This window comes from Heteronotia binoei, chromosome 5, assembly GCF_032191835.1.
Source record: "Heteronotia binoei isolate CCM8104 ecotype False Entrance Well chromosome 5, APGP_CSIRO_Hbin_v1, whole genome shotgun sequence".
Lineage (NCBI taxonomy): Eukaryota > Metazoa > Chordata > Lepidosauria > Squamata > Gekkonidae > Heteronotia > Heteronotia binoei.
In genome coordinates, this window is record NC_083227.1 from 103,556,273 (window position 1) to 103,581,736 (window position 25,464).

The window sequence follows — 25,464 nt, forward strand, 5'->3', positions numbered from 1 at the left end:
AGTAGCCAATGGAGTGACTGCAGAATGAAAGTGATGTGCATGTGCTGCCAAGATCCAGGTTCTGTTCCTGGATTTTTACACTATCTACAGTATGCCATATCTTAAACTATTTCTGTTTGCATAATCTTCTAATATTGTAATCCTAGTCCAATGCAATTGTTTATTGTATGTTTTATGTTGTCTGAATGCCCTGGCTTTGTATTTTGTAATCTGCCTTGAGTTTCAGCAAGAAAAGCAAGCTGTAATGAAATAAATATGCAAAATAAAACATACATTACAACTGATTAAGTAATTTGGATGCAGAATTGATGCTTGCTGGCATGCTTCACCCCGAACTCCAATCTGTTATTTTCAGTTCTATAACATGTGGTAAAAGGTATATTTGAATTCCCCATGAAATTTTTTGTAGCCACTTCATATCCAAAGAAGAATCTTCCAAATATACTTTACACATTACCTGAAAAGGCTTTTGATACACCATTTTCAAGTCAAGGGGAACTCCATCTGCTTATTTCTCTTTCTCTAAGAAGACGACCCCACTGTTTTCCAATGCACAGGCATACTCACAACCGACTGTAACAGGGCTTAGAAACTTGCTACTCCCAAACGATGCTGACCAGCCCACAATGTAGAAATTGAGAGAAGTGAGGGTATTATTTTAATGGACATCATTCAGTATAAGCACAGAAAAATTCTGTTGGTAAAGCCAAGGGCCAGAAATGGTCTTCGTTTGTAAGAAAGGAAATTTTAATCTTAACAAAAATGTATTTACAGGCACCTTTAACTGTACAATTTAATCTAATAAAACAGGAAACACTTTTCAGTTTAAAAATCCCATTCATACAAAAATGCTTAAAATGCACACTGTGCCAATGATCCTGGCTTTTTCATGTCCCTGGGGAAATCAACTGGATTTACTTTGAGCAATCTTCTGCTGATTCTCTAGACATTCCTTCAGCTTGTCTTCTGTTAATGTCAGCCTTTGTTCCAGAATCGAAACAGTCTGAAAAATGAAAAAGGCAGCTGTAGGACAGTGCTGTAAGTTTAGCCACTTCAAGCTACAATTCTACAAACAAACTTGGGATTCATTCCCACTGACCTCAGTGAGGTTTACATCTAGGTAAACATGCAGGGGATCTGGATGTGCTGCACATTGTATTTATTTGTATTAAAATGTACACACTACTGACAACATAAGCAGAATAATTTGTTGGTAAGTTAAGCAAGCATACAAAAAAACCCAAAAACCCTGGAGCATCTATTGTCATGGGCTGAATACACACATACTGCAAGCCTAAAGCAGATTCTGTGAGTTGACCTAACTATTGGCACAAAAACTTTCATTTCTATTTATATTCAGTTTCAGATATATCCTCCTTGGTAACTTAAAAAATGCAACTATTATCTATATGATTTTCTTGCTCCTCCCCACAATGAAATAATGTCACCCAAGAGAAGCCACCCAGAACAAATCCATAAATACCCCTTTCTAAGAAAACCACTGCAGTCAAAGAACTATGGGATTAATTGCACACCAGCTAAAAGCCTTTGAGTATGACAGACAAGGGAAAAGGAGGCAACACCACTCCCACTCTCTTATATAGTATAAGAAGGTGAAGAAACATGGCGACGAGGCAGGAGCTCTGATGCTAGGGCTCCTTAAACAGGAACTACTACGCCTAGCACATGCCTGCAACACCTGCTTCAAATGGCGGACCAAGTAATATGCTGCTAGGGGAAGGTGCAGGGTGAAAGTTTAAGAACTTGGTGGGCTCCAACTCCCCAGAAAGACAAAGAAACATCGCCTAACATTTTGGTGAGTCGGGCCTGGCACCGACATGGAGGGCTGCCGTGACTGCAGCCTGGTGTGTGGGCGAGGCTGGGCAGAGCCAAGAGGCAAGCAGGACCAAGTGGGGCTGTGTGGTGAGCGGAGTGCCAGGCACTGGCGGGGTCAGATGCCGGAGAGCAGGGCATCGGAGAGGAGACACCAGTGGCGGCTGGACCGCCAGACGAGGTGCCAGGAAGGCAGTAGAAAGCACCCAGGCAGCCGTGGATGCAGCATTTCTGCTCGCTGCAATTCAATCAGCGCATCCTCCGGCGGTGGCGGTCGGCTGCTACTGTGTCTCTGACTCAGGCTGAGAATATTACAAACAACTGTTCTGGGAGCCGACCATGAGTGGAGCTCCTGGAGTCCTTGTTCACGTGGCGGGGGGCCTTTACCCCCCCCCCGGGTCTGCCAAGCTGCGCAGAGGGGTCAATGGGCTAAAGACTTCGCTCAAAAGGGCGAAGAACTGAAGACCTTGCTCTGCACCTCACTGCACGACTGCACTTTGGAGAACTGGGGACTCTGCTTTTGCACAACCACACTTTGAGGATATTTTGCACAACATCTGCACTATAGAGGCACAGCAGCACTTTATTTTAACATCTACCTCCAACTATCTCCAAGATGCTAATTTATATTAATTGAATTTAACTGCTAATTGTTGAATTGTCTTAGTTAATTTATAGATGAATTTATTGTTGAATTTTGGCTTTCAGATAGAATTTATATTTTTGGCAAATTAATTAAGGATGTTTTATTGTTGGGGAGGGTTTCTATAGTTAGTAATGCCATTAGAATTAATTTAAGTATTTTAGCTAATTAATTTAAAAGGGAGATTGTGGGTTGGGCTCAATTGGTTGGTTAACTTTTAGAATTGGCAGCTTGGTAGATTAAGAGGAATTGGATTGGCAAGAACAGAGAGGATTGGGGAGTTAATTAATTGCAGGCTGTGAGTTGTGCTTTCCACATTGGTTGAGGCTGAAGTAGAGACCAATGGGAGATGACAGGCCTGGGGATTCCAGGATTCCTGGGGAGGGGAATGTATGACGATGGGAACAGACATCGATATAAGGGAAGGAGGCCGAGACAAGGTGGTGTCCCATCCCGACAAAGTGATGTCCCTTCCGATCTGTGTCCCATCCCGACGATGACAGGTAGTGGGGCCAGGTTGAATTACTCGCCTCCGTCACTGGTATTATGCAATGCCAGGTCCATAAATAATACGTCTTCAGTCCTCCAAGAGTTTCTGCTTGAGCAGGACGTGGACCTGGCTTGCGTGGCTGAGACCTGGGTGCAAGAGGGAGACACTGTGGCTCTCTCCCAAATGGTTCCCCTGGGTTACTCAGTCTTTCACCAATCACGGACTAGCGGATCGGGGGGAGGGGTGGCTTTATTCATACGAGAGGCTTACTCCTTTAGGACTCTCCTGGCTCCAGAGATCAACGGTATTGAATGTGCCGGTCTGGCGTGGGACTTTGGGGAGGGGTTGGCGATATGGCTGGTGTACCATCCACCTAATGCACCAGCCAGCACCTTACCATCCCTGATCGAGGCGGTAGCAGGCTGGGCATTGGAGTACCCAAGGCGATCCTGGGTGACTTCAATGTCCATGCTGACAACGCGGCCTCCAGTCAGGTGATGGACCTAGTGTCATCCATGGCGACACTGGGACTCTTCCAATTCGTTACATTGCCCACTCATCAGGCAGGGCACATTAGATTTGATCTTTGCGGCCGGGGTTTTGGTGGACGATATTACCGCGGAGGCAGTGCCATGGTCGGACCACTTTGCCCTCAAGGCTCGTGTGGATGTTCCACCCCAAGACCGTTTGGGCGGCGAGCTTATTTTGGCTCACCCACAGAGTCTGATGGACCCTGAGTGGTTCCAAATGGTTCTACAGGATCCCTGACCCCCCTGGCGACTCTCTTGATGATCTGGTTGAGTCCTGGCATGGCTGGCTCGCCAGAGTCATTGATGAGATCGCACCTCGATGCCCTCTGCGCCCTCACATTCCGCTGGCCCCGTGGCACATCCCGGAGTTGTGACAGCTGAAATGAGGGCTCAGACGGTTAGAGAGGCAATGGTGGCGTACTCGAGACGAAACGACTAGAACATCTTATAGAGAGTTTATGAGGTCCTATGAGATGGCAGTCAAAGCCACAAAGAAGACTTACTTTGCAGCCAAGATTGCGTCTGCAAATTCGCGCCTGGCGCAATTGTTTAGGACGATTCTGAATCTTACAACACTGCCGCAAGGCAGGCCAAATGCTAGAAAATTAGAGTTAGGCTGTGAGGCTTTTACGAAATTTTTTGTAGATAAGATCGCGTCGCTCCGCCATGACCTCCCCGCCACAATGGATACAGTATGTGAACTCAAGGCCCCGTGCCTGTCTTCTGGTCCAGTTCTGGATTGCTTCGACACACTCAGCTTGGAGGAAGTTGACAGAATCCTCTCTACTGTATGCCCAACAACTTGTGATCTGGACCCATGCCCCTTCTGGCTAATTAAAGCTTGCCAGAGGCAGCTTAGGTGTCCTACACAGGATATCGTAAATAGATCCCTCTTGGAGGGACTTTTCCCAATGCCTTTTAAAGAGGCTGTGGTCCACCCTCTCCTGAAAAAAGCTACATCAGATCCAGTCGAATTGGCACATTATCGGCTGGTCTCAAATTTGCCCTTTTGGGGCAAAATTATTGAAAGGGCAGTAGCATTACAGTTGCAGAGTTTTCTGGATGACGCTTCCGTCCTAGATCCTCACCAGTCTGGCTTTCGCCCAGAAACAGAAACAGAATGCTGGCTGCCCTGGTGGATAACCTCCAGTGGCATCTGGATCGAGGCGGTTCAGCAGTGCTGATGTTGTTAGACCTATCAGCTGCATTCAATATGGTCGACCATCAGTTACTAACCCAGCGCCTCGCCGACACAGGGATTCAGGGGCTGCCCTTGCAATGGCTTTCCTCTTTCCTTGACGGTCGGGGACAAAGGGTGGCAATTGGGGGGAAACTGTCCAAGAGGCACCCACTTAATTGTGGGGTGCCACAAGGGGCGGTGCTCTCCCCAATGTTGTTTAACATCTACATGCGTCCCCTTGCCTAGATTGCCCAGAGCTTTGGGCTGGGCTGTCACCAATATGCTGATGACACCCAGTTCTATCTACTAATGGATGGGCGGCCTGGCTGCGTCCCAGAAAATCTGGACCTGGTGTTGCAAGCCGTGGCACTATGGCTCAGGCTGAGTAGGCTGAAGTTGAACCCAACGAAGACAGAGGTCCTTTGCCTGAGCCGTGGCAGCCTGGGACAGGAAATCCCCCTACCAGCTTTTGACGGTCCGCCATTGGAAACGGCACACAAGGTCAAGAGCTTGGGGGTGCTACTAGAGCCTTCCTTGTCAATGGAGGCTAAATCTGCCTTTTTTCATCTTAGGCGGGCAAGGCAGTTGGCCCCCTTCCTGGCGCGCGACAACCTGGCAACACTGATCCATGCAATGCTCACCTCGAGGTTAGACTACTGTAATGCCCTCTACATGGGCTGCCCCTGTGCTGAACCCGGAAACTGCAGCTAGTGCAGAATGCGGCAGCCAGACTGTTATTGGGGCTTCCTAAGTGGGAGCACATACAGCTGAGGCTGCAGGAACTGCACTGGCTGCCAATTGTGTCCCGGATTCGTTACAAGGTGCTGGTTATTACCTTTAAAGCCCTATATGGCCGAGGACCTGCCTACGTTAGGGACCGTCTCTCCCCATATATTCCCCAGAGGTACTGAGATCTGGTTTGCAAAATCTATTGACAATCCCTGGGCCGAAGGAGGCCAAACTGAAAGCTACAAGAGAAAGGGCCTTTTTGATCACAGCTCCCCACTGGTGGAACCAATTATCAGAAGAGGTGCGGGCCCTGCGGAAAGTTCCGCAAGGCCTGCAAGATTACCCTCTTTCAGCTGGCTTTTTCTTATTGTGGAACCTATTGTACCGCCGTCATGTAAAACTGTAAGATGAGTAACATCAAGACTGGAACTGAATTTGATGGTTTTAATTAGATGGTTTTAATGTAATAGTATATATAAGTGAATTGAAAAATGTAATATGTTGTGTAAACAGTGTGCTTTTATTATTGTAATGTGTGTATTTTATATTATGCTATGTGAGCCGCCCTGAGCCTGCTTCAGCAGGGAAGGCAGGATACAAATTAAATATTATTATTATTATTATTATCATCCATCACTGACACCACTGCCTCAAGAAGAACAAGGTGGAGAAACTGGTCGGCTTTTTTCAAACCTGACCCCACCAAATTCTCCCCAAGCCAAATTTGCTTTCCAGGCTCCAAGAAGGTATCAAGGAATGAGGTTGTTTCCTCAAACTTTCTGGTGGGAAGAGGTAGAAACCCCAGTTATAGAAGGGTAAGGAACAAACCACTGGAAATAGAACAGTCCCTTTTCTTAAAACCTGGGAGGTGGCTTCAGGAGGCTCATTGGTCCCTTCCATGGGATCCCCATCAGAGATGGTCAGACCAGGTTACTTTCCTCCACATAACCAAGTGTAACTATTTATTTATAACCAAGACAGCATATCCTTTTATTCCTGGTGATCCTAGTGAGAAGCAATCTTTTTTTTTTTTTTTTTTTTTGCTTTTTATCATGGTCCAAAGCTGCATCTCATGTCCAAAGTTGCAGCCCAGAAAAAATGGGAGCCACATGGACTCAATTCAGCCTCTACTTGTATCACCTGACTTGAGTTTTATTTTTTGGTCATTTGTTGTTGTTCTTCCATCAAGTTACAGCTGGCTTCTGGCAACATTCAAAGGTGGTTTTGAAAATGCCTTCCTTCGCATAGCGATTTGGAACTCCCATCCATATACTGGCCAAGCCCGACTCTGCTTAGCTTCCATGATCTGACAAGATCAGGCTAGCTTGGGTCATACTGAAGGATAAAAAGAATGAAGGGAACTGGCATACTTGTATGTCTATAATAAATACAAATGAAAATAAAACAGACACAGGGTGAAAATTGGCTATCATCTGTCATTGTCATTGTGTGATGAAATATTGATTTGAAAATATTCCACGTGATAATAAGAATGCTGCAACACAGTCAGTTCTAGTTAAATACGTGTAATAACAGGAGGGGGAATAAAACACAATATCTAATAATGCTTACGTTCTTTGCAAATGAGAGAATGCATATTTAAAGGGTACTGACTGCTGCATTGATCTGTATGTCTTTTCCCAGGTAGTTCCTGAGGTATGGAACCATATTAAACCTTGTATATTAATTTCACATATACTGGAAAGCAGAATACATCCACACATACAATTGCAACACAAATGGCCTTTCTTTCAATATAGGATATTTTACAGCCCTCTACTGGTCATTCTGTGGCATTGTCCAAAGGAATGCCACTGTGGAAGTATCATACACAAGAGACCCAATACTGTGACATCACATGCTTCCTTTCCTGGTTTGGTATCTACTACAATTTCATTCAGTCACTAACATGGAAACATATGCCTGATCTTCTCAGGGAGTCCTTATTAAGCAAGGCATTCAGTAGTCACTGCTGTTCCAGGATAGCATTCAACTGCAATATGAAATGTTGAACGCTGAAACAAGGAATGTCCTGTTGCATAAGGCACACCACCACTCCAGTGTCATCATCCCGATAATGAGTGTCTGTACACAACAGGATAAAAGCCACCCTGCTGCTTCCCCATGCATATAACACACCAACTGTACTAGTCCAGTAGTGTAATTCGAGGACCATAACAATTAATACTTACATAGAAAGACGTTTTAAAGTTTTGTGCATAAAATACAAAATTGTAAGCAGCACTTCTGCATTTTATGGCTTACTGTATGATTCTACAGTGATGCATGCATTGCAATTTATGGATTCCTATTCTAAATATTCAATTTATTTTAGTCCAATTCTCCTTTTTTCTTCCTTAATACCATGTTGGGCTAAATATGCACTTCTCTTACCACCATACAACAAAATTGCCAGTAAACTTCAGCTTCTTTAACTGAAGAGCTGGTCTTCTTTTACCCATCCCAAAAGGGCATACATTCTGTTCAGATTATGTGTCTTGCAAAATCACTGAGAGCAATTTTGTTTCACTTGTGTAATTAGTTCTGGGTGAACACGTAAATGTGTTGTGCATTGGGGGGAAAAAATTACAATGATATGTCTAACGAAAAATTCTGGAGACCTTACAAGATCCAGAAGATTATAAGATCCAGAAAGGTGACTGTTGCTTACATGTTTCATGAGCTCTCTCTCTCTCGGCTTGACTTCGCGAACGAAGATTTAAGAAAGCTGCAGTAGTCCACGTCTGCTGCAGGCTCGCTGGTGGCTGACAAGACCAATGCGGGACAGGCAGGTTCGGCCACAGTGGCTGCAGGGAAAAGTCTGATTTGGGGTTGGTGCTGTAGCAGTACGATTCTTCCTCAATCTCCTTTTGTCCTCAAGACCAGCTATGCGTGCATTCTCAAAGGAAGAGACAGCCTGGTGGATGGTGTGCCTCCATGCTTTGCGATCTGAGGCTAGGTCAGACCACTGGTGATGGTTAATGCAACAGGTACCAAGGGATTTCTTCAAGGAGTCCTTGTACCTCTTCTTTGGTGCCCCTCTATTTTGATGGCCAGTGGAAAGTTCGCCATACAGAGAAATCTTGGGAAGGCGGTGGTTTTTCCATGCTGGAGATATGCCCTGCCCAGCGCAGCTGCGTCTTCAACAGCAATGCCTCGATGCTTGTAACCTCCGCCCTCTTGAGGACTTCAGTGTTGGTCACAAAGTCACTCCAGTGGATGTTGAGGATGGTGCGAAGGCAGCGCTGATGAAAGCGCTCAAGGAGTCGCAGGTGATGACGGTATAAAACCCACGATTCAGAGCCGTAGATGTGGGTTGCCATCACAACCGCTTTGTAAACATTGATCTTTGTGCCTTTTTTCAGATGCTTATTGCTCCACACCCTTTTATGCAGTTGGCCAAATGCACGGTTTGCCTTTGCCAGTCTATTGTCAATCTCCTTGTCAATCTTGGCGTCTGAGGAGATGATGCACCCCAGGTAGCTGAACTGCTGGACTGTCTTCAAAATTGATTCACCCACAGTGATGCAAGGAGGGTGATAATCTTCTTGGGGTGCAGGCTGGTGGAGAACTTCTGTCTTCTTCAGACTAACTTCTAGGCCGAATAGCTTGGCAGCCTCTGCAAAGAAGGACGTCATATGCTGCAGAACCGATACCGAGTGGGAGACAAGTGCAGCATCATCAGCAAACAGTAGCTCTCGGTTAAGTTTTTCCATTGTCTTAGAGTGGGCCTTGAGTCACCTCAGGTTGAACAGGCTGCCATCGGTGCGATAGCAGACGTAGATACCATCGTCATCATCTAAATCTACTGCGTCTCTTTGAAGCATCATGCTAAAGAAGATCGTAAAGAGAGTTGGCGTGAGAACACAGCCTATTGGGAAGGGCTCCGAGAGATCGTTGCAGTGTCTGACTTGGCCTCGCTGGTCTTCATGTAGCTGGATGACCATACTGAGGAACCTTGGGGGACATCCTAAACATTCCAAGATTTGCCACAGGCCGTTCCTGCTAACGGTATCAAAAGCTTTGGTAAGGTCGACGAAAGTCACATATAGACCCTTGTTCTGTTCCCTGCATTTCTCTTGGAGCTGTCTGAGAACAAATACCATGTCGGTGGTGCTCCTGTTAGCTCTGAAGCCACACTGGCTCTCTGGGAGGAGTTCTTCTGCAATGGTGGGCACCAGTCTGTTCAGGAGTATTCTAGCAAGTATTTTGCCTGCGATGGAGAGCAGGGTTATCCCCCAGTAGTTGGAGCAGTCTGACTTTTCCCCTTTGTTCTTATGTAAAGTAATGATGATTGCATCGCGAAAGTCCTGTGGCAGTTTGCCTTGTTCCCAGCAGGTGACAAGTACTTTGTGAAGTGCGCTATGTAGTATTATGCCCCTATGCTTCCAGATCTCTGGTGGGATTCCATCAACTCCCGCTGCCTTGCCACTTTTCAGTTGCTTGATGGCTTTAACAGTCTCTTCTAGGGTGGGGATCTCATCCAACTCTGTTTTCACTGGTTGAAGTGGGGTGAGGTGGATTGCTGAATCTTGAACTACGCGATTGGCACTGAAGAGAACCTGAAAATACTCCGACCACCGGTTCAGTATGGATGCCTTGTCTGTGAGGAGCACTTGGCCGTCTGCACTATGCAAGGGACTCTGAGCCTGATATGATGGGCCATATACTGCCTTCAGGGCTTCGTAGAACCCTCTTAAATCATCAGTGTCTGCACACAGCTGAGTTCTCTCTGCAAGCTTGGTCCACCACTCGTTCTGAATGTCTCGAAGCTTGCACTGGAGGTTGCTACATGCAGCGCGAAAGATTGCTTTTTTCCCGGGACAGGAGGGCTGAGCAAGATGTGCTTGGTAGGCAGATCTCTTTTTCGCCAATAATTCTTGGATCTCTTGATTGTTCTCATTGAACCAGTCCTTGTTCTTCCTTGTGGAGAACCCGAGGACTTCTTCAGAGGTCAACAGGATGGTAGTTTTTAGGTGTTCCCAGAGTGCTTCTGGAGAAGGATCTGTGAGGCAACTGGAGTCCTCAATTCTTGTCTGGAGTTTTGCCTGGAAGGCAGCTTTAACTTTGGCTGACTGAAGGCTGCCAACCTGAAACTTCCTCTGGGGGATACCGCCTCTCCTGGGTGTAGATTTAAAGTGAAGACGGAAATTGCAGCATACAAGACGATGATCCGTATGAGGTTCTGCACTGGGCATTACTCGGGTGTGTAAGACATCTCGAAGGTCTCTCTGGCGCACCAGAATGTAGTCAATAAGGTGCCAATGCTTGGACCGTGGGTGCATCCAAGTTGTCTTCAAACGGTTCTTCTGCTGGAAGATAGTGTTGGTAATGGTGAGCTGATGCTCCGTGCAGAATTCTAGCAGGAGGCGCCCGTTATCATTGCAGTTGCCAATGCCATGTTTGCCAAGTACTCCTTTCCAGGCTTCCGAGTCTTTACCTACTCTGGCATTGAAGTCGCCAAGGATGATCACCTTGTCCTCTGTAGGGGTCTTCCATACGAGGTTACGTAGATCAGCATAGAACTTGTTCTTTTCTGCAGGATCTGCTTGAAGGGTTGGGGCGTACACACTGAAGAGTGTTGCATGCTGCTTGTTTTGAAGTGGGAGACGCATAGACATAATGCGATCTGAGTGACCTGTTGGCAGGTTTTCGAGTTTAGAGGCAATGGAGTTCCTGACCATGAAGCCAACGCCAGAAAGGCGGCTCTCAGCCTTTGACTGCCCGACCAGTAGAGGGTATAGCCAGCACCGTGTTCTTGAAGACTACCTTCCTCAGGGAAACGGACCTCACTGAGAGCTGCTATGTCAATATTCAACCTGAGAAGTTCGTGGGCAACTAGAGCAGAGCGTCGTTCAGGGCGACCACTGTCTACTGTGTCAAGCATGGTTCTGATGTTCCAACACGCAAGCTTTAGTCTTTGCACACTTTGTGCGGCAGGTGCATGCCTTTTCTTTGTTGTTATTTTTCGACCGCAAGTAAGGATGCCCGTTGACCGCGGCTAGCCAACTGGGGGGGGGGAGGAGACGAGCTTTGTTTAGGCCACCTTTTCTAAGGCCCTCTCTATACGGAGCAAGCAGTGCTGTCCCTAAATAAGGCTGCTTGGTCGTTCAGGGTGCTGCCGAAAAATGTTTTCGTCTCCGGGTCAGCATCAGGCGACCAATACCCTGAACCGCCTACATGCAGGATCGAGACTGCTGCTTCCAGTGGCATCTTCCACCTGCCGTTTCGCCCCTTGCCCATCACTGCAGGACTTGGTATGTTGTGGGTTGTGGCTGTGGATACCCTTCAGGCCTGCGCAGAGGAATTTTTAGGTGAAGCGCAGTGTGCGCAGTACTGGCTCCACCCTTTCATCATGGGGTCATCTGCCATGGCCCAGTAAGCCGGGACGCCGGCAGCGAGTCCTCCAGATGGTAGATGTTACATTAACGAGCTCTGTCTGCCCGGGCTTGATGTTAGAGTTTACCTTCTCTTGGCTGGCGGGGTTGGTGAGCCCAACCTGCCCATCTGGTTATACCGCCGGACATTCGGTCGCACCATGACATGGCAAACTCTGTGAAAACGGGGGGGGGGGGGCAACGAGAAGGTGTTGTCACGGATGCAGTAATGTAGGAGAGGCCATTGCAGTGACCATCTGCCAGGCATAGCCAGACAGTGACCACGCAGCGTTCACTACACCGGGAAAGGAGAGGCGATGTATTGCGCATGCACTTTCCCTGGGGGGGCAGGACACCCAGAGGGAGCCCACCCCGCCATTTCAAGAGCTACCTGGGAATAAACATACAAATCCATGAAGCAATCAATACACTTTGTTACCTATCATTAGGGTACTCCCAGCTGACCGAAGTTTCTAGGTCTTGCCTGTTTTCCAGTCTCAAAGTTGGTATCCAATATTTGAAGAATGGCAACAAAACAGAAAGCCCTGCAGACGTAATGCTGTCTAAAAAGGGGAATGGGAAATACCAGACTGACAGAAGAGCCCTGTGGAATGACATCCATCCAGCTCGCCATCCTATTTTTCACAGTGGCTCAAGAGATGCTCATAGAAAGTCCACAAGTAGCACATGAAGGCAACACCCCCATTTGTGTGTAGTAGCTCCTCTGAGACACCACTGTTTATCTGTGTATTTATATAATCATCTTTTAAAGTTTAAAGCCATCTAAGCCAACAGTCTTCAGTACTGTGCAATGAAAAATTTTGTCTCTCTGTCCCAAAACTATTCCTGAGGAATGAAATTGGATGACCCAGAGAGGCAGAAAGAGTTCAATAAGACCCCTGAAGACATTCCATACCTGAGTGAGAACATCTAGCTGTCCCACGATGTGCTGTAAGGTACTGGCAAGACTAATCTCATCAATTTGAATTTGTTCTTGCTGCTTTCTGACTGATTCTACAGTCTGAGTTTCTTGTTTATCTGGAACTTCTCCAAAATCCATTTCCAACTGCTAGAGCATGAAGAGACATTGCTCAAAATATCAAATGAAGAAATAGTAGGAAGAGACAATGCACTCATAAGAAAATATGCAGTTAAGGATGATACACAGGAGTGCCCAGTTGTGAACAGTTGTGCTCATACAGTCCATGAAGACACTTCAATGACGCTCAGTAACACGTGAGTTCTTTGCTCATGATCCATCTCTCTAAAAGAGGTCACCTCCTTTCTTTTTCATGAAAATAAAAGCTAGCTGGATCCAACCCTGTGTGTTTATCTTTTAATAAAATTTATAGCATACATACTCTCTTTTCCTTGCTAACTTAATGCTGGAATATTCAGACAGAGAAAAAATACGAGTTCAGCCATAACAAGAAAACATGGCTTATTTTAACTTGGGTTAGGTTTTATTTCAAGCAAATGCTGGTTTCACTGCCTTAGCTCTTTCCCAAACCTCCTGCACTCAGCTGTGGCTGGCATCCCAACCCACAAGACAGAGTGAGCTCTGCCAGGAAACAAGTCAGTTTAGCCAGGGTGTCTGCATTTGTTTTTCACAACCCCCCTCCCCAATATAGTTAAGAGTGCAGTTAATAAGTCTGCTTTAAAATAATGACTTCAGCCACAATTAGCGGAATGCATTATGTACAATGATCAAACTCATTATAGTGAAATAAATTATGGTTTCAATTGACATCTGAATTAACATCCTTTCAACCTTCCCAGCTCAATTGATACACTACAGTCACCTTCAACAATTACTACACATTTACTACACATTCACAGCGTAGGCATGTATTTAAGCATACCTGTATGTATGTATTTAACTCTTGAACTCATCAGCATAGCTCTATGTAGACTAGAACAGTCCATTCATGACAATTTGGAAGGATGCAGGTTCAAATTCTAGTTTAGGCCTATTTTTGATAACGGGAGTGGAAAGGTTTGGTATACTTGTTACATGCTGAAAACTCACGGTCAGCAGCTTTGACTCTTAGGCTTCTGTTACCCACACATATGAAGGCATGTGCCTGCCCTTTAAGCAGACCGATGCTCGCTCAAGAATATACAGTGGATTAATTACAAACACCTTTTTTTCCTGTCTCACGTAACTCATCACTTTGCCAGTAAAGATAATAAAGGTCTCTGTCCAAATATGAAAATAATGGAACCTTAACACAACAACAGCAGCAGCCCAGATTAAGATATATTCTACTTGGTTTACCTTTTCTTGTCTGTCCACTCCAGATTTTTGAATGTTAACATTGCCAGGGTCCATTGATTTCTACAAGAAAACATTCCAACACAGCATATATTAAGTCATATAGGCTCATTTTTGTATGGCGTTTTATATACACTATAAATATCCATAATATTCCCAGTGGGATTTTCAGAAGTCAACTGCTGTACTACCATATTAAAGAGGATAAATAAACCATAATATGTAATAGCAACCAACTTTTTTTGCTTGGCAGCCACAAATCTTAGGCTCAGCAGCAATGGCAAATTATCTGCAAATACTGCATTCCCCCTCCAATGAAACTTAAGTGCTTTCACTGTTCAGTCTCAGAAATCAGATATTAGCTGCCATTCTTTGACTTCAATCACCTTTCCCAAATCATAACAATTTAATCTTTGTGGTATGGGGGCGGGGGGACAGCAAAGCTTTCCCCAGTAGCTACAGTAGGAGTTTGTTATGCATCAATCATGTGGCAAGGAAGGGAAAGGTCAGCCAGGTTTATACCATACCATAAAAAGGCAGCTGGCTTTTCCACAGTGGGTATCTCATCCACCAGAGTTGTCTTTGGTCCCCTTCAGATTATGGTTTCTCCAAACCTATTCATTTAATTTCTTTATGTTAAGATCAAAATAATTGGGTACTTTGTCCTCTGTCAATCAATTAAAATACAAATCCACTATGTTATTTCTGAATAAATGACTCAGTGGTTATCTAATCACAGTGAGCCAATTTAAATTTGCTTCCTCCTATGAATGAAGTGCTGCCTGAGATTATTCACTGCCAATATGTAAAATTCTAGAAGGCTTTTTGGAAAGAGTACTATATACCGTATTTTTCGGTCCATAAGGCGCTCCGGACCATAGGACGCACCTTCCTCCTGGGGGGTGATCTGCTGCCTCCGCCTCCGATCCCGGCGCTTCCCCCGCGCCTGCCTGCCTGGCTCCAGCTCTGCTTCCAGCAAGCGCTGGGATCGCTCCACGCTGCCCCCACCACAAACCCAGCGCTTCGCGAGTGATGGCTGCGGAGGGGGCAGCGTGCTTCCTCCGTGCCTGTCTGCCTGGCTCCAGCTCTGATGCTTACAGCAAGCGCCAGGATTGCTCCCTCTGCCCTCCGATCCCAGCGCTTTCTTTAAGCATCAGAGCTGGAGCCAGGCAGACAGGCACGGAGGAAGCACGTTGCCTCCTCCGCAGCCGGAGCTCGCGAAGTGCTGGGTTTGCGGTGGGGGCAGTGTGGAGCGATCCCAGCACTTGCTGGAAACAGAGCTGGAGCCAGGCAGGCAGGCGCGGGGGAAGCGCCGGGATTGGAGGCGGAGGCAGCAGATTGCCCCCCCCCGGAGGAAGGTACGTCCTATCGTCCCTTCGCTCCATAAGACGCACACACTTTCCCCCACACTTTTTGGGGGGGGGAAAGTGAGTCTTATGGTCCAAAAAATACGGTAATTATATTACTGCAGAGGCTATTTTAATTACTCAAATATATTATTTATTCAGCACAACCAAACAAAGGTGTCTGCTACTAGGTATCTACTTAACAGGTACTAGAAATATTAAATGGCCAGATAGACCATCAATTTTTTAGAAACTTTATTGCCAGCAAAGCAATAGCATAAATGAATTGTGTATGATCTCCACCAGAATATGGCAGCTACAACTAACTGTAGAGGAAGGAAAAAAGCCAGTCTTTATATGAAAATACCAATCTATTATAGAACATTCTCATAAACTGAAAGAATTGGAGGCAGGGGAGGGGGGAGATAGCCTTGAAAACCTGAACTAAGTAGTTTAATGATTTCTCCCTAAACCAACAACAATGCATGTTCATGGAGGTGAAAGTTCTACAGAGCAGCTATTCTCTCTCGACTGAGTGAGAATTTAAAGCAACATCACCATTTAATATTTTTAAATAACATTTACAAGTGTTCATATTTTTAAATTCATGTTATTTACAGTCAACCCTTTCCACAGGCACTCATGGCACATTATACATAGTGAGTAAATACAACCAACAAAATTCAACAAACAATGCATTAACATTGGACAAGCCTTGAACCAACAAGAACTGAAGCACAGTGCAAGTATTAACATGACACATTAAACAGTGTAAAAATTACATAATAAGATCCTACTTACAGTAAGCACTACATAGCATTATAGACCATAGTCCCTAATTATTAATACAAATTTGTAAACCATTTTGTTGTTCAGTGCCTATGCCGAAAAGCCCCCTTGAATAATTCAGTTTTGCATAGTTTGCAGAAAGTCAGGAGACTAGGAGCTTTCCTGACCTCGTTAGACAGGCCCTTCCATAAGGTAGGAAGCAAAATGGAGAAAGCGTATGTGCAGGCAGTTGTTGATTTTGCCCGTTTGCAGGTTAACACCTGCAGAAGGCTCTGCTGACATGACATGCATAGGAGCATAGGAGGAGAGGCAGTCCCACAGCTAAGAGTGTCCAAGGCCATGAAGTCTTTGTACATGTTAGCCAATAACTTAAATAGAGTCCAGTAACAAACGGGCAGCCAATGTTGCACCTGCAGAATAGGAGTAACATGTATGCTCTGTCTAGCTCCTGATAATATCCAAGCCACAAAATTCTGCACCAGTTGGCATTTCCAAATTGATTTTGAGGGGAGATTAACGTACGGTGCATTACAGTAGTCTACTCTCAATGTTACTGTTACATGGATCCAGATGGCTGGATGAGTCATATCAATGTAAGGGGCCATCTTACAGGCCAGACTGGTAGAAATTGGTAGATACTGCATTTTGGTAACCATTACAACTGTCCTATATATATATAGTAGCTTGATATTTATCTTGCAAATTGCTTAAGAGGCGGGAGGGGCCTGAGCATATGGTTCACTTAAAGCAGGGGTGGAAAACGTCAGGCCCGAGGGCAGTTTACGGCCCTTGAGATCACTTGGTCTGGCCCTCAGGGATTACTGGGCCAAGCTTCTCTTCTCTGTCTTGTGGACATTGTGAAGGACTGCTGCTGGGGTATGAGGGTGCCTTTAAAGGTTTGCTGGGAGCAGCTGAAGGGCTGACAGTGGTGGGGGGTGGGAGCCAGCTACCACCAGTTCAATTTGCATGTGATTATCCCAGATGGTGTGGCCTAATATGCTAATGAGTGTGTAACCTAATAGGCTAATATTAGGGGATGTGGTCTAATATGCCTGGACCTAGGCATTTGGGCGGCAGGGCCAGTGTGTGTGTGCTGAATTAATAATAATAATAATAATAATAATAATCTTTAATTTGTATCCCACTCCCCGCCGAAGCAGGCTCAGGGCAGCTCACATGGCATATGCTACGTTTCAACAGTTAAAACAAGGTGTTTACAAAACATATTGCAAGACATATATACATATTATCCTACATTAAAACCATCTAATTAAAACTATCAATTAGTTTGGTGCTAAAATCTTGGTGTTATCCATCTTATAGTTTTTCCATGGCGACAATATTTCTTCTACAATAAATTCCATATTAAGCAAAAGCCAGCTGGAAGAGGGTAGTCTTGCAGGCCTTGCGGAACTGGGTAAGGCTCCGCAAGGCCCGCACATCCTCCGGTAGTTGGTTCCACCAGTGGGGAGCTATAATCGAGAAGGCCCTTTCCATGGTGACATTCAGTCTGGCCTCCTTCGGCCCGGGGACTACCAAAAGATTTTGAGAACCAGATCGCCGTACCCTCTGGGGAACGTATGGGGAGAGACGGTCCCTAAGGTAGGCAGGTTGTCGGCCGTATAGGGCTTTAAAGGTAATAACCAGCACCTGGTAACGAATCCGGTACACTATTGGCAGCCAGTGCAGTTCTCACAGCCTCGGCTATATGTGCTCCCACCTAGGGAACCCCAACAGCAGCCTGGCTGCCGCCGTCTGTACTAGCTGCAGTTTCCAGATTCAGCACAGGGGCAGCACCATGTAGAGGGCATTACAGTAATCCAACCTCGAGGTGACCGTCGCATGGATCACTGTTGCCAGGTCGTCACGCTCCAGGAAGGGGGCCAACTGCCTCGCCTGCCTAAGATGAAAAAAGGCAGATTTAGCAGTGGCTGCTATCTGGGCCTCCATTGACGAGGCAGGCTCCAGCTGCACCCCCAAGCTCTTGACCTTGCACTCCATTTTCAATGGCGCACCGTCAAAGGCTGGTAGGGGGATTTCCCAGACCACCACAGCTCAGGCAAAGGACCTCTGTCTTTGCTGGATTCATCTTCAACCTACTCAGCCTGAGCCACCCTGCCACAGCTTGCAACACCAGGTCCAAATTTTCTGGGACGCAGTCAGGCCGTCCATCTATCAGTAGATAGAGTTGGGTGTCATTAGCATACTGGTGACAACCCAACCCATACCTCCAGGCAATCTGGGCAAGGGGGTGCATGTAGATGTTGAATAACATTGGGGAAAGCACCGTCCCCTGTGGCACCCCACAATTAAGTAAGCGTCTCTGGGATAGTTCACCCCCAATCGCCATACTTTGTCCCCGACCATCAAGGAAAGAGGAAAGTCATTGCAACAACAACTCCTGAATCCCTGCGTCGGCGAGGCGGTGGGTCAGTAGCTGGTGGTCGACCATATCGAATGCAGCTGATAGGTCTAACAGCATCAGCACCGCCGAGCCACCTCGATCCAGATGCCACTGGAAGTCATCCACCAGGGCGACCAGCACTGTCTCTGTCCCATGACCTGGGCAAAAGCCAGACTGGTGGGGATCAAAGACGGAAGCGTCATCCAGAAAATTCTGTAACTGTAATGCTACTGCCCTCTCAATAATTTTGCCCAAAAACTCCTGAATCCCTGCGTCGGCGAGGTGGTGGGTCAGTAGCTGATGGTCGACCATATCAAATGCAGCTGATAGGTCTAACAGCATCAGCACCGCTGAGCCACCTCAATCCAGATGCCACTGGAAGTCATCCACCAGGGCGACCAGCACTGTCTCTGTCCCATGACCTGGGCGAAAGCCAGACTGGTGGGGATCAAAGACGGAAGCGTCATCCAGAAAACTCTGTAACTGTAATGCTACTGCCCTCTCAATAATCTTGCCCAAAAACTCCTGAATCCCTGCGTCGGCGAGGTGGTGGGTCAGTAGCTGATGGTCGACCATATCAAATGCAGCTGATAGGTCTAACAGCATCAGCACCGCTGAGCCACCTCAATCCAGATGCCACTGGAAGTCATCCACCAGGGTGACCAGCACTGTCTCTGTCCCATGACCTGGGCGAAAGCCAGACTGGTGGGGATCAAAGACGGAAGCGTCATCCAGAAAACTCTCTAACCGTAATGCTACTGCCCTCTCAATAATTTTGCCCAAAAAGGGTAAATTTGAGACCGGCCGGTAATGTGCCAATTTGGCCGGATCTGATGTAGCCTTTTTCAGGAGAGGGTGGACCACGGCTTCTTTAAGAGGCTTTGGAAAAAAGCCCTTTCGAGAGGGATCTATTTACAATGTCCCGTATAGGACATCTAAGTTCCCTCTGGCATCGCTAATATCCCTCTAAATTAGGCTCTCTCCAGGTGACTTCAAATAGAAAAATAATTATTTGCATTAATTTTGCTGGCCTGAATCATTCTTCCTCAGCGGAGCACTGTTTTTTAAGTTGATAATTTTGTATGGCTCACAAATGATGTTATAAATATCCAAATGGCCCTTGGCAGAAAAAAGGTTCCCCACCCCTGACTTAATGTCATCTACAGCCTTGCTAAAAGGGATTTCACAGGTCAGTCTCTCCACCATTAGGTTTATATCAGCTTTCTTGACAGACATGGACTGGATGACCCAAAGATCAACCTAGCTTCATGGTTTACTCTCAAATATTAGCGATTGTCAAACGCTACAGGCATAAGGGCTGTACTGAACTCTCAACCATTTACGGAAACAGTGGGAGGGCTTCTAGGGCTTTGTTGTTTTTTGCCACTGTGTGACACAGAGTGTTGGACTGGATGGGCCACTGGCCTGATCCAACATGGCTTCTCTTATGCTCTTATGTCTGAGGATCTCCCAAGTTCTGGCCACCTTAACTGATAGTAAATAATATTCTTGCTTTCCCCAAAATTTTTCTAGACCTAGTCTAGAAAAATCCATCATCAGCCAGAGTATCCAGTAGTGCTTTGGGGGTTGTATTTTACGTACTTAAAAGATTTATTAGCCACCTTTCTCCACTGTGGAACTCAGCAGCTTACAATATACGACATTATAAAGCCACAAATGTATGCACATTAAAAGGATGTCTTGTTTAATTCCTCAGGCAGTCTAATCATGAGAGAAAGAGGATTATATTTAGAATTTCTCATATAAGCTAAAGCAGCAGTCATAGCTTACAACAAAAGTAAAAGCACAGAACCATTTTTTAGAACAAGCTATTTTAGCATCAGATAAGATTATTTTAGCTCTAGCTGCACAGATTAAGAGTGACACATTCAGCAGAAGTACTCCCTTGCTGGGATAAATGAGTATCACCTTAGAGACAAATTGATTTCAGGTGTGAACTTTCACAGGACATTGCTTCCATTATGAAATGCCTGACAGGAAATGAAGAGGGTTACATAAAATGCCCTGTCAGATATAATCATACCAGCTAGGTGCTATACAAACAATCCTTTGGTTTTGTCCCTAGTCTTAAAACCAACCATATATGCCAGGGTAGAAAAGAATGCAGAGAAAGACATAGTACTGTGGAACCTTCATGTATTATGAAACCCATCACCACCACATAGTCTGTTTGGCTTATTACACACCAGCTATGGTCAGGGGATTGTGATCATAAAGTAGCCTGCTCCTCATGTATGCTGCACTGACACTGGAGGATATTCTCAGCCCATTCTCCAAAGGATGGATTATGTTTATGCCAGCCTCCTCCCACCCTCCAATAATGTTAGGTCAGCATTAAAGATAAGATGTGGGCTGAAGGAGGCATAGGATGCCAAGTACCACCCTTCCCCCAGCACCTCCAGTGCTGCCCATTTCTGGCCTCTTCCCCCTGCTATGCTGTCATAGGGCTTAGTTAAATGCCATCTGAACCAGTTTCCAGAACAGTCTTATGATAGTGTTCTGCTAAAAGTAGATCCTCTAACCATCTTCATTCACATTTCTCCAAAGTGCTTTAAAAATGTTGTAAAACTAATAGGCAACTCAGTTTGAGGAACAAATCACTTGCCTTTCCTTCATCTTTCTGGCATTTTATTAAAACACAAATGGAAATATTTGAGAGTAAAAAAGTCAAACCTAGCAAGACTATGCAGGAAGTACTGTACATATTTTTATGACAAAGAATTTATCCTTTCTTCCACTTCATCTGGCCCATATTTAGTGATGCACATCCAGTGCCAAAAAAAGGCAACTGATTCACAGAAACTCAAACAATATGCTCAGAAGTACACTGATTCAAACATTAGCTCATGATTACTGACTTGACTTATTATTTTGTTTAAGATTTAGGTTTTCAAACAACTGGGATTCTTTCTTTCAAATATAAGGGGGTAAAGGTAGGGGAAATACCTAAATATGCCCAGGTTGCAACAGCAACAGTAAACAATGCTAGAATGTCACCTGTACTGTTCCCACTCTGCTTGCTGCCACTGCCATCCTCATGGCACTCCTCTCCCTTTTTCTGTAATGCCTGTGTAGTAATTGGTAGTACTAAATTGATAATTTCAAGCCATGAAGTTGGATGAAAGGGGTTCATGGACATGCTGCCTGCGGCCCTGAGGAACTTGTCTGTGAAAAGTGTACAACAACACTATTTGATCTTTTATATCACTGTGTGCATTTTGTTTTGAGTTAAGAAATCAAGAGTTTAATTACCACAAATATAAGGGCCAAATACTATCAATTAAAAATATAGCATAAATATCAAATATATGAAAATGCATGTATTTATAACAAATTAGATAAAACAGACATAGGTCTATAATAGCCCCAAAACAGAATAAAATCACACATAGGTATCAAACAGACATGTGTGATCATGACCATACGAGTTTCAGCCATTTTGGCCTTCCTCAGTGGTTAAACATATATATTGCACATTAGCTCCAAGTAACACAATACATACTCAAAATAAGACCAAGTAAATGATTTTATAAAAAATCTCAATGGCTCAAAGCATGGATAAAATACAAAGGCCTCATTTTCAAATACCTTCTGCCCTGGTCATATGCTTGTCTTCAGTTTTACATCTTTCTCTCTTGGTCCAAGGAAAGTATATTCTGACGCAATTTCAAACCAAATTAGAGCTTTTTTTTGGCCCTGGCCCCTACCTGGTAGAACTCTCTGCCAGGGAACATCCATGCCCTGCAGGATTTATTACCTTTCTGCAGGGCATGTAAGGCAGATAAGGTCCGCCAGGCATTCAGTTGAGGGCAGCAATGGTACGAAATGTAGTCTTGAACTCTGATACCCTCCATTCTCCTCAAACATCCCCTCCCCCCCGACAAGGCTTGTGAAATCTGAAATTTTTCTCACCATCTTGTAGATTTTATTATTAATGTATTTATTATGCATTTTACTGTAGGTTTAAGTTTTAACTGTTTATTATATTTTCCTTTGTTATAAGCTGCCTTGAGCCCTGCTTGCAGGGAAGAGCAGCCTAAAAATCTAAATAAATAGCTACTGGGTCATTGAGATTTCTTAAACAATCATTTTAATTGGTCCTATATTTAGTATTTATTATATCAAAATCATAGCAAAATAGTATTTTCACAATCGGGAAGAATAGAATTGTCAATTCAAACTGTACAAGGAGGAGAAGTAATATAGCTTTTGCTTCTTCTCCTAGTATCCTAGTTGAGCAGGTGAACTTACAAAGTTCTCTTTTTCTACATTCACATGGGAAGAATCCTATTCAGTAGGAAATGAAGATAGAAAAATATCCTTTTCTGTATGCCAAATTCTGAACAGCATAGCTATTTGTGTTAAAACTGACTTCCTTAGGCAAGCTTCAAGTTCTCCTTTTGTTCCTCATTTCAATAGTATGTTTTCTAAACATATGCAGAATAACCAGGGGGGTATCAGTAAGGATGCCTACTGCTTCTCCTTTGTTGTTCTTTCTTCTCTGTTACCAGTCTCTCTGCTGCTTCCCTTTTTTATAAACAAACTGCCAGACTGAGAGCGCTCAGCACTGCAAGATTTCAAATTCTAGGACCACAGACCTGCACTGTCATTTTTATTCCTAAACGCTACACATTATTTTGCTATCACCAGCAAAGTAAGACTGAATAACTATCAGTTTTAAAAAGGAACAATTGTTAATATGAGAAGCTTGTTAGGCAAGAACCATTTTAAAAATAGTACAACATACACAGCACAAATCCTAGTCCTTACAAATACAGTATTAAAACTGTGATAACGGCAGAAAATTTCAAAACCTAAACAGTAAAGAATAATGACTGTAAAATAAATAATGAATGTGGACAATAAGTCTTGCTGAGATAGCTAAAGACATTGCTGTCAGATGTGATTTTGAACTGCTCTACTGCTAAAATTTAGGTATCAGATGAATTTTATATAATGGTTTTCTATACAGTGGTTTTCCAAAAATATAAATGGGATACGGACTATCTACATTTTAAAGCTGAGTGTTTTATCGTGCAGAGGGAAAATCAACATGCAGAGGGAAAATCAACTTTGAATGTGGAGAAGGCAGGCAATCTGGCATTGCAGTCCTAAAAATTTTTTCCTAGGAGTAAACACTAAGCAATAGACCACAGTAGGATTCTAAGTAGATCTTTAAGACTGCTCTCTAAATTTCTTAACCACACAATCTTAAATCATCTGCTCTCACAAATACAGTATCAGCTAGGATGCCTGACGTTTTACACTGGTTTCTAAGGGCATCAACCTACCACATTGCTAAGAGCACCATTCACATTCATGCTGTATTTTCGTGTTTTCAATACATCGCCATAATCTGCAGCATCAAAGTTTGTCTTCCAGACCATTACCTGCAAAAGTAAATAATTCGAAGAATGCAATTATTTTAACAGTGGCTTAGCATGCATGGGTTTAAGAGTGTATCTTTGGCAGCATAAAAGAACAAAAAGATGCATTGTCAATATCAAAAGTTATATTAAATACAGGGATTAATTATCAAATCATCAGTAGAAAATGGCCTTAAAGAGACACTGAAATTTTTCAATAACTTTCAAAAGAGTGAACCAGCAAATAAGTTGTTATGGGAGGCTTTCATACTGTGAAACGTTAGCAAATCTCAACCCACACTCACAGTAGAATCAACAAACAAGCAAACATGTGAAAAAGTAAAGGTATTTGTTTCAGTGTATACATTCCAAATAAAAAGAATTATATTTCATAATGATTTCAATTGAAAAAACTTTAGTGGGTATGGGTAGTATGCTGAAGGATACACAGTCATGGTTCAAAATGGATTTCATGTAGTTAATTTTGGCCACAGTTAATTTACTATGGTGTGTGTGATGATGATAGCAATGTTTAATTCAATACATGATAACCAGTTCCTTCCCCACCCCCACCCCCCAAAAAGTGTTCAACAGATAAACCATTGCTTGTAGAGGGTATGCTACTCTTATTGCCACTTTCAGATATTTTGTATTCTACCTGAGTAATGCTGACTGTACAGACCAGGGCCCTCAACCGTTTTGAGCCTTGAACACATATGGAATTTTGAGAGGCGGTAGTGTCACCCCAAAATGACCACCCAAGGCAGCAGAGCCAAGCCCAAAATGGCTGCCATAGGAGGCAGAACTGAATGGAATACCTTCCTCTTCATACCTCCTGGGAAGAAGGAAAGCCTGAAGGGGAAATGAAATATGCACTTACTAAGGAAACCCCAGGTGAATACCAGTCCTCTTGATCCTCCAGTGAAAAGCCTTTTCATTTGAATGAGGGCAACCAATTTTTAAAAAAAACTTACAGGGGACCCACACACTTTCATGCACCAAGGGAAGCACTGGAAGTAGTGACAGGTGCCATGGCATTCATGGCCCCATTGGGGAACCCTGGTGTAAAAAGAAAATGTTCTTTACATCCAGTTAATTAACACTTGCTTTGTAATGTTGATGGGTTTAATTTAACTCTTTATGCCTCTATTTTTTCCCAAGCAGCAAAAATTAGATAGTTTCAATTAAAGATAACTTGCTATTCTACTGCCAACAATAGATGTGCTGTATTTGTAACTGCATGCAAACTTTTGAATACTCTAAAAACAGTACAGTTTCGTGTGCTAGGTTACACATAGCCTGGAGAAGAGGCAGCGGAGAGATGATATGATCACCATCTTCAAGTACTTGAAGGGCTGTCGTATGGAGGATAGTGTGGAATTGTTTTCTGTGGCCCCAGAAGGTAGGACCAGAACCAATGGGTTGAAATTAAATCAGAAGAGTTTCCAGTTCAACATTAGGAAGAACTTCCTGACAGTTAG

General features: G+C 44.4%; 1 protein-coding gene across 2 annotated transcripts in view; it reads right to left on the reverse strand.

Annotated features, from left to right (window-relative positions):
- Positions 1 to 725: 725 nt before the first annotated feature.
- The window catches only part of POC1A (POC1 centriolar protein A), a 46,591-nt gene continuing 21,852 nt past the window's right edge, over positions 726 to 25,464 (reverse strand). The window contains exons 9-12 of one of the 2 annotated variants that reach the window (XM_060239962.1): positions 23,909 to 24,007; positions 14,061 to 14,120; positions 12,699 to 12,851; positions 726 to 1,003 (exon numbers count right to left, since the gene is read on the reverse strand). In XM_060239962.1, the coding sequence (XP_060095945.1) occupies positions 905 to 1,003; positions 12,699 to 12,851; positions 14,061 to 14,120; positions 23,909 to 24,007 (411 nt within the window). In that variant the 3' untranslated portion in view covers positions 726 to 904. The remainder of the gene's footprint in view (positions 1,004 to 12,698; positions 12,852 to 14,060; positions 14,121 to 23,908; positions 24,008 to 25,464) is intronic. The other variant, XM_060239963.1, reaches the window with a different exon arrangement.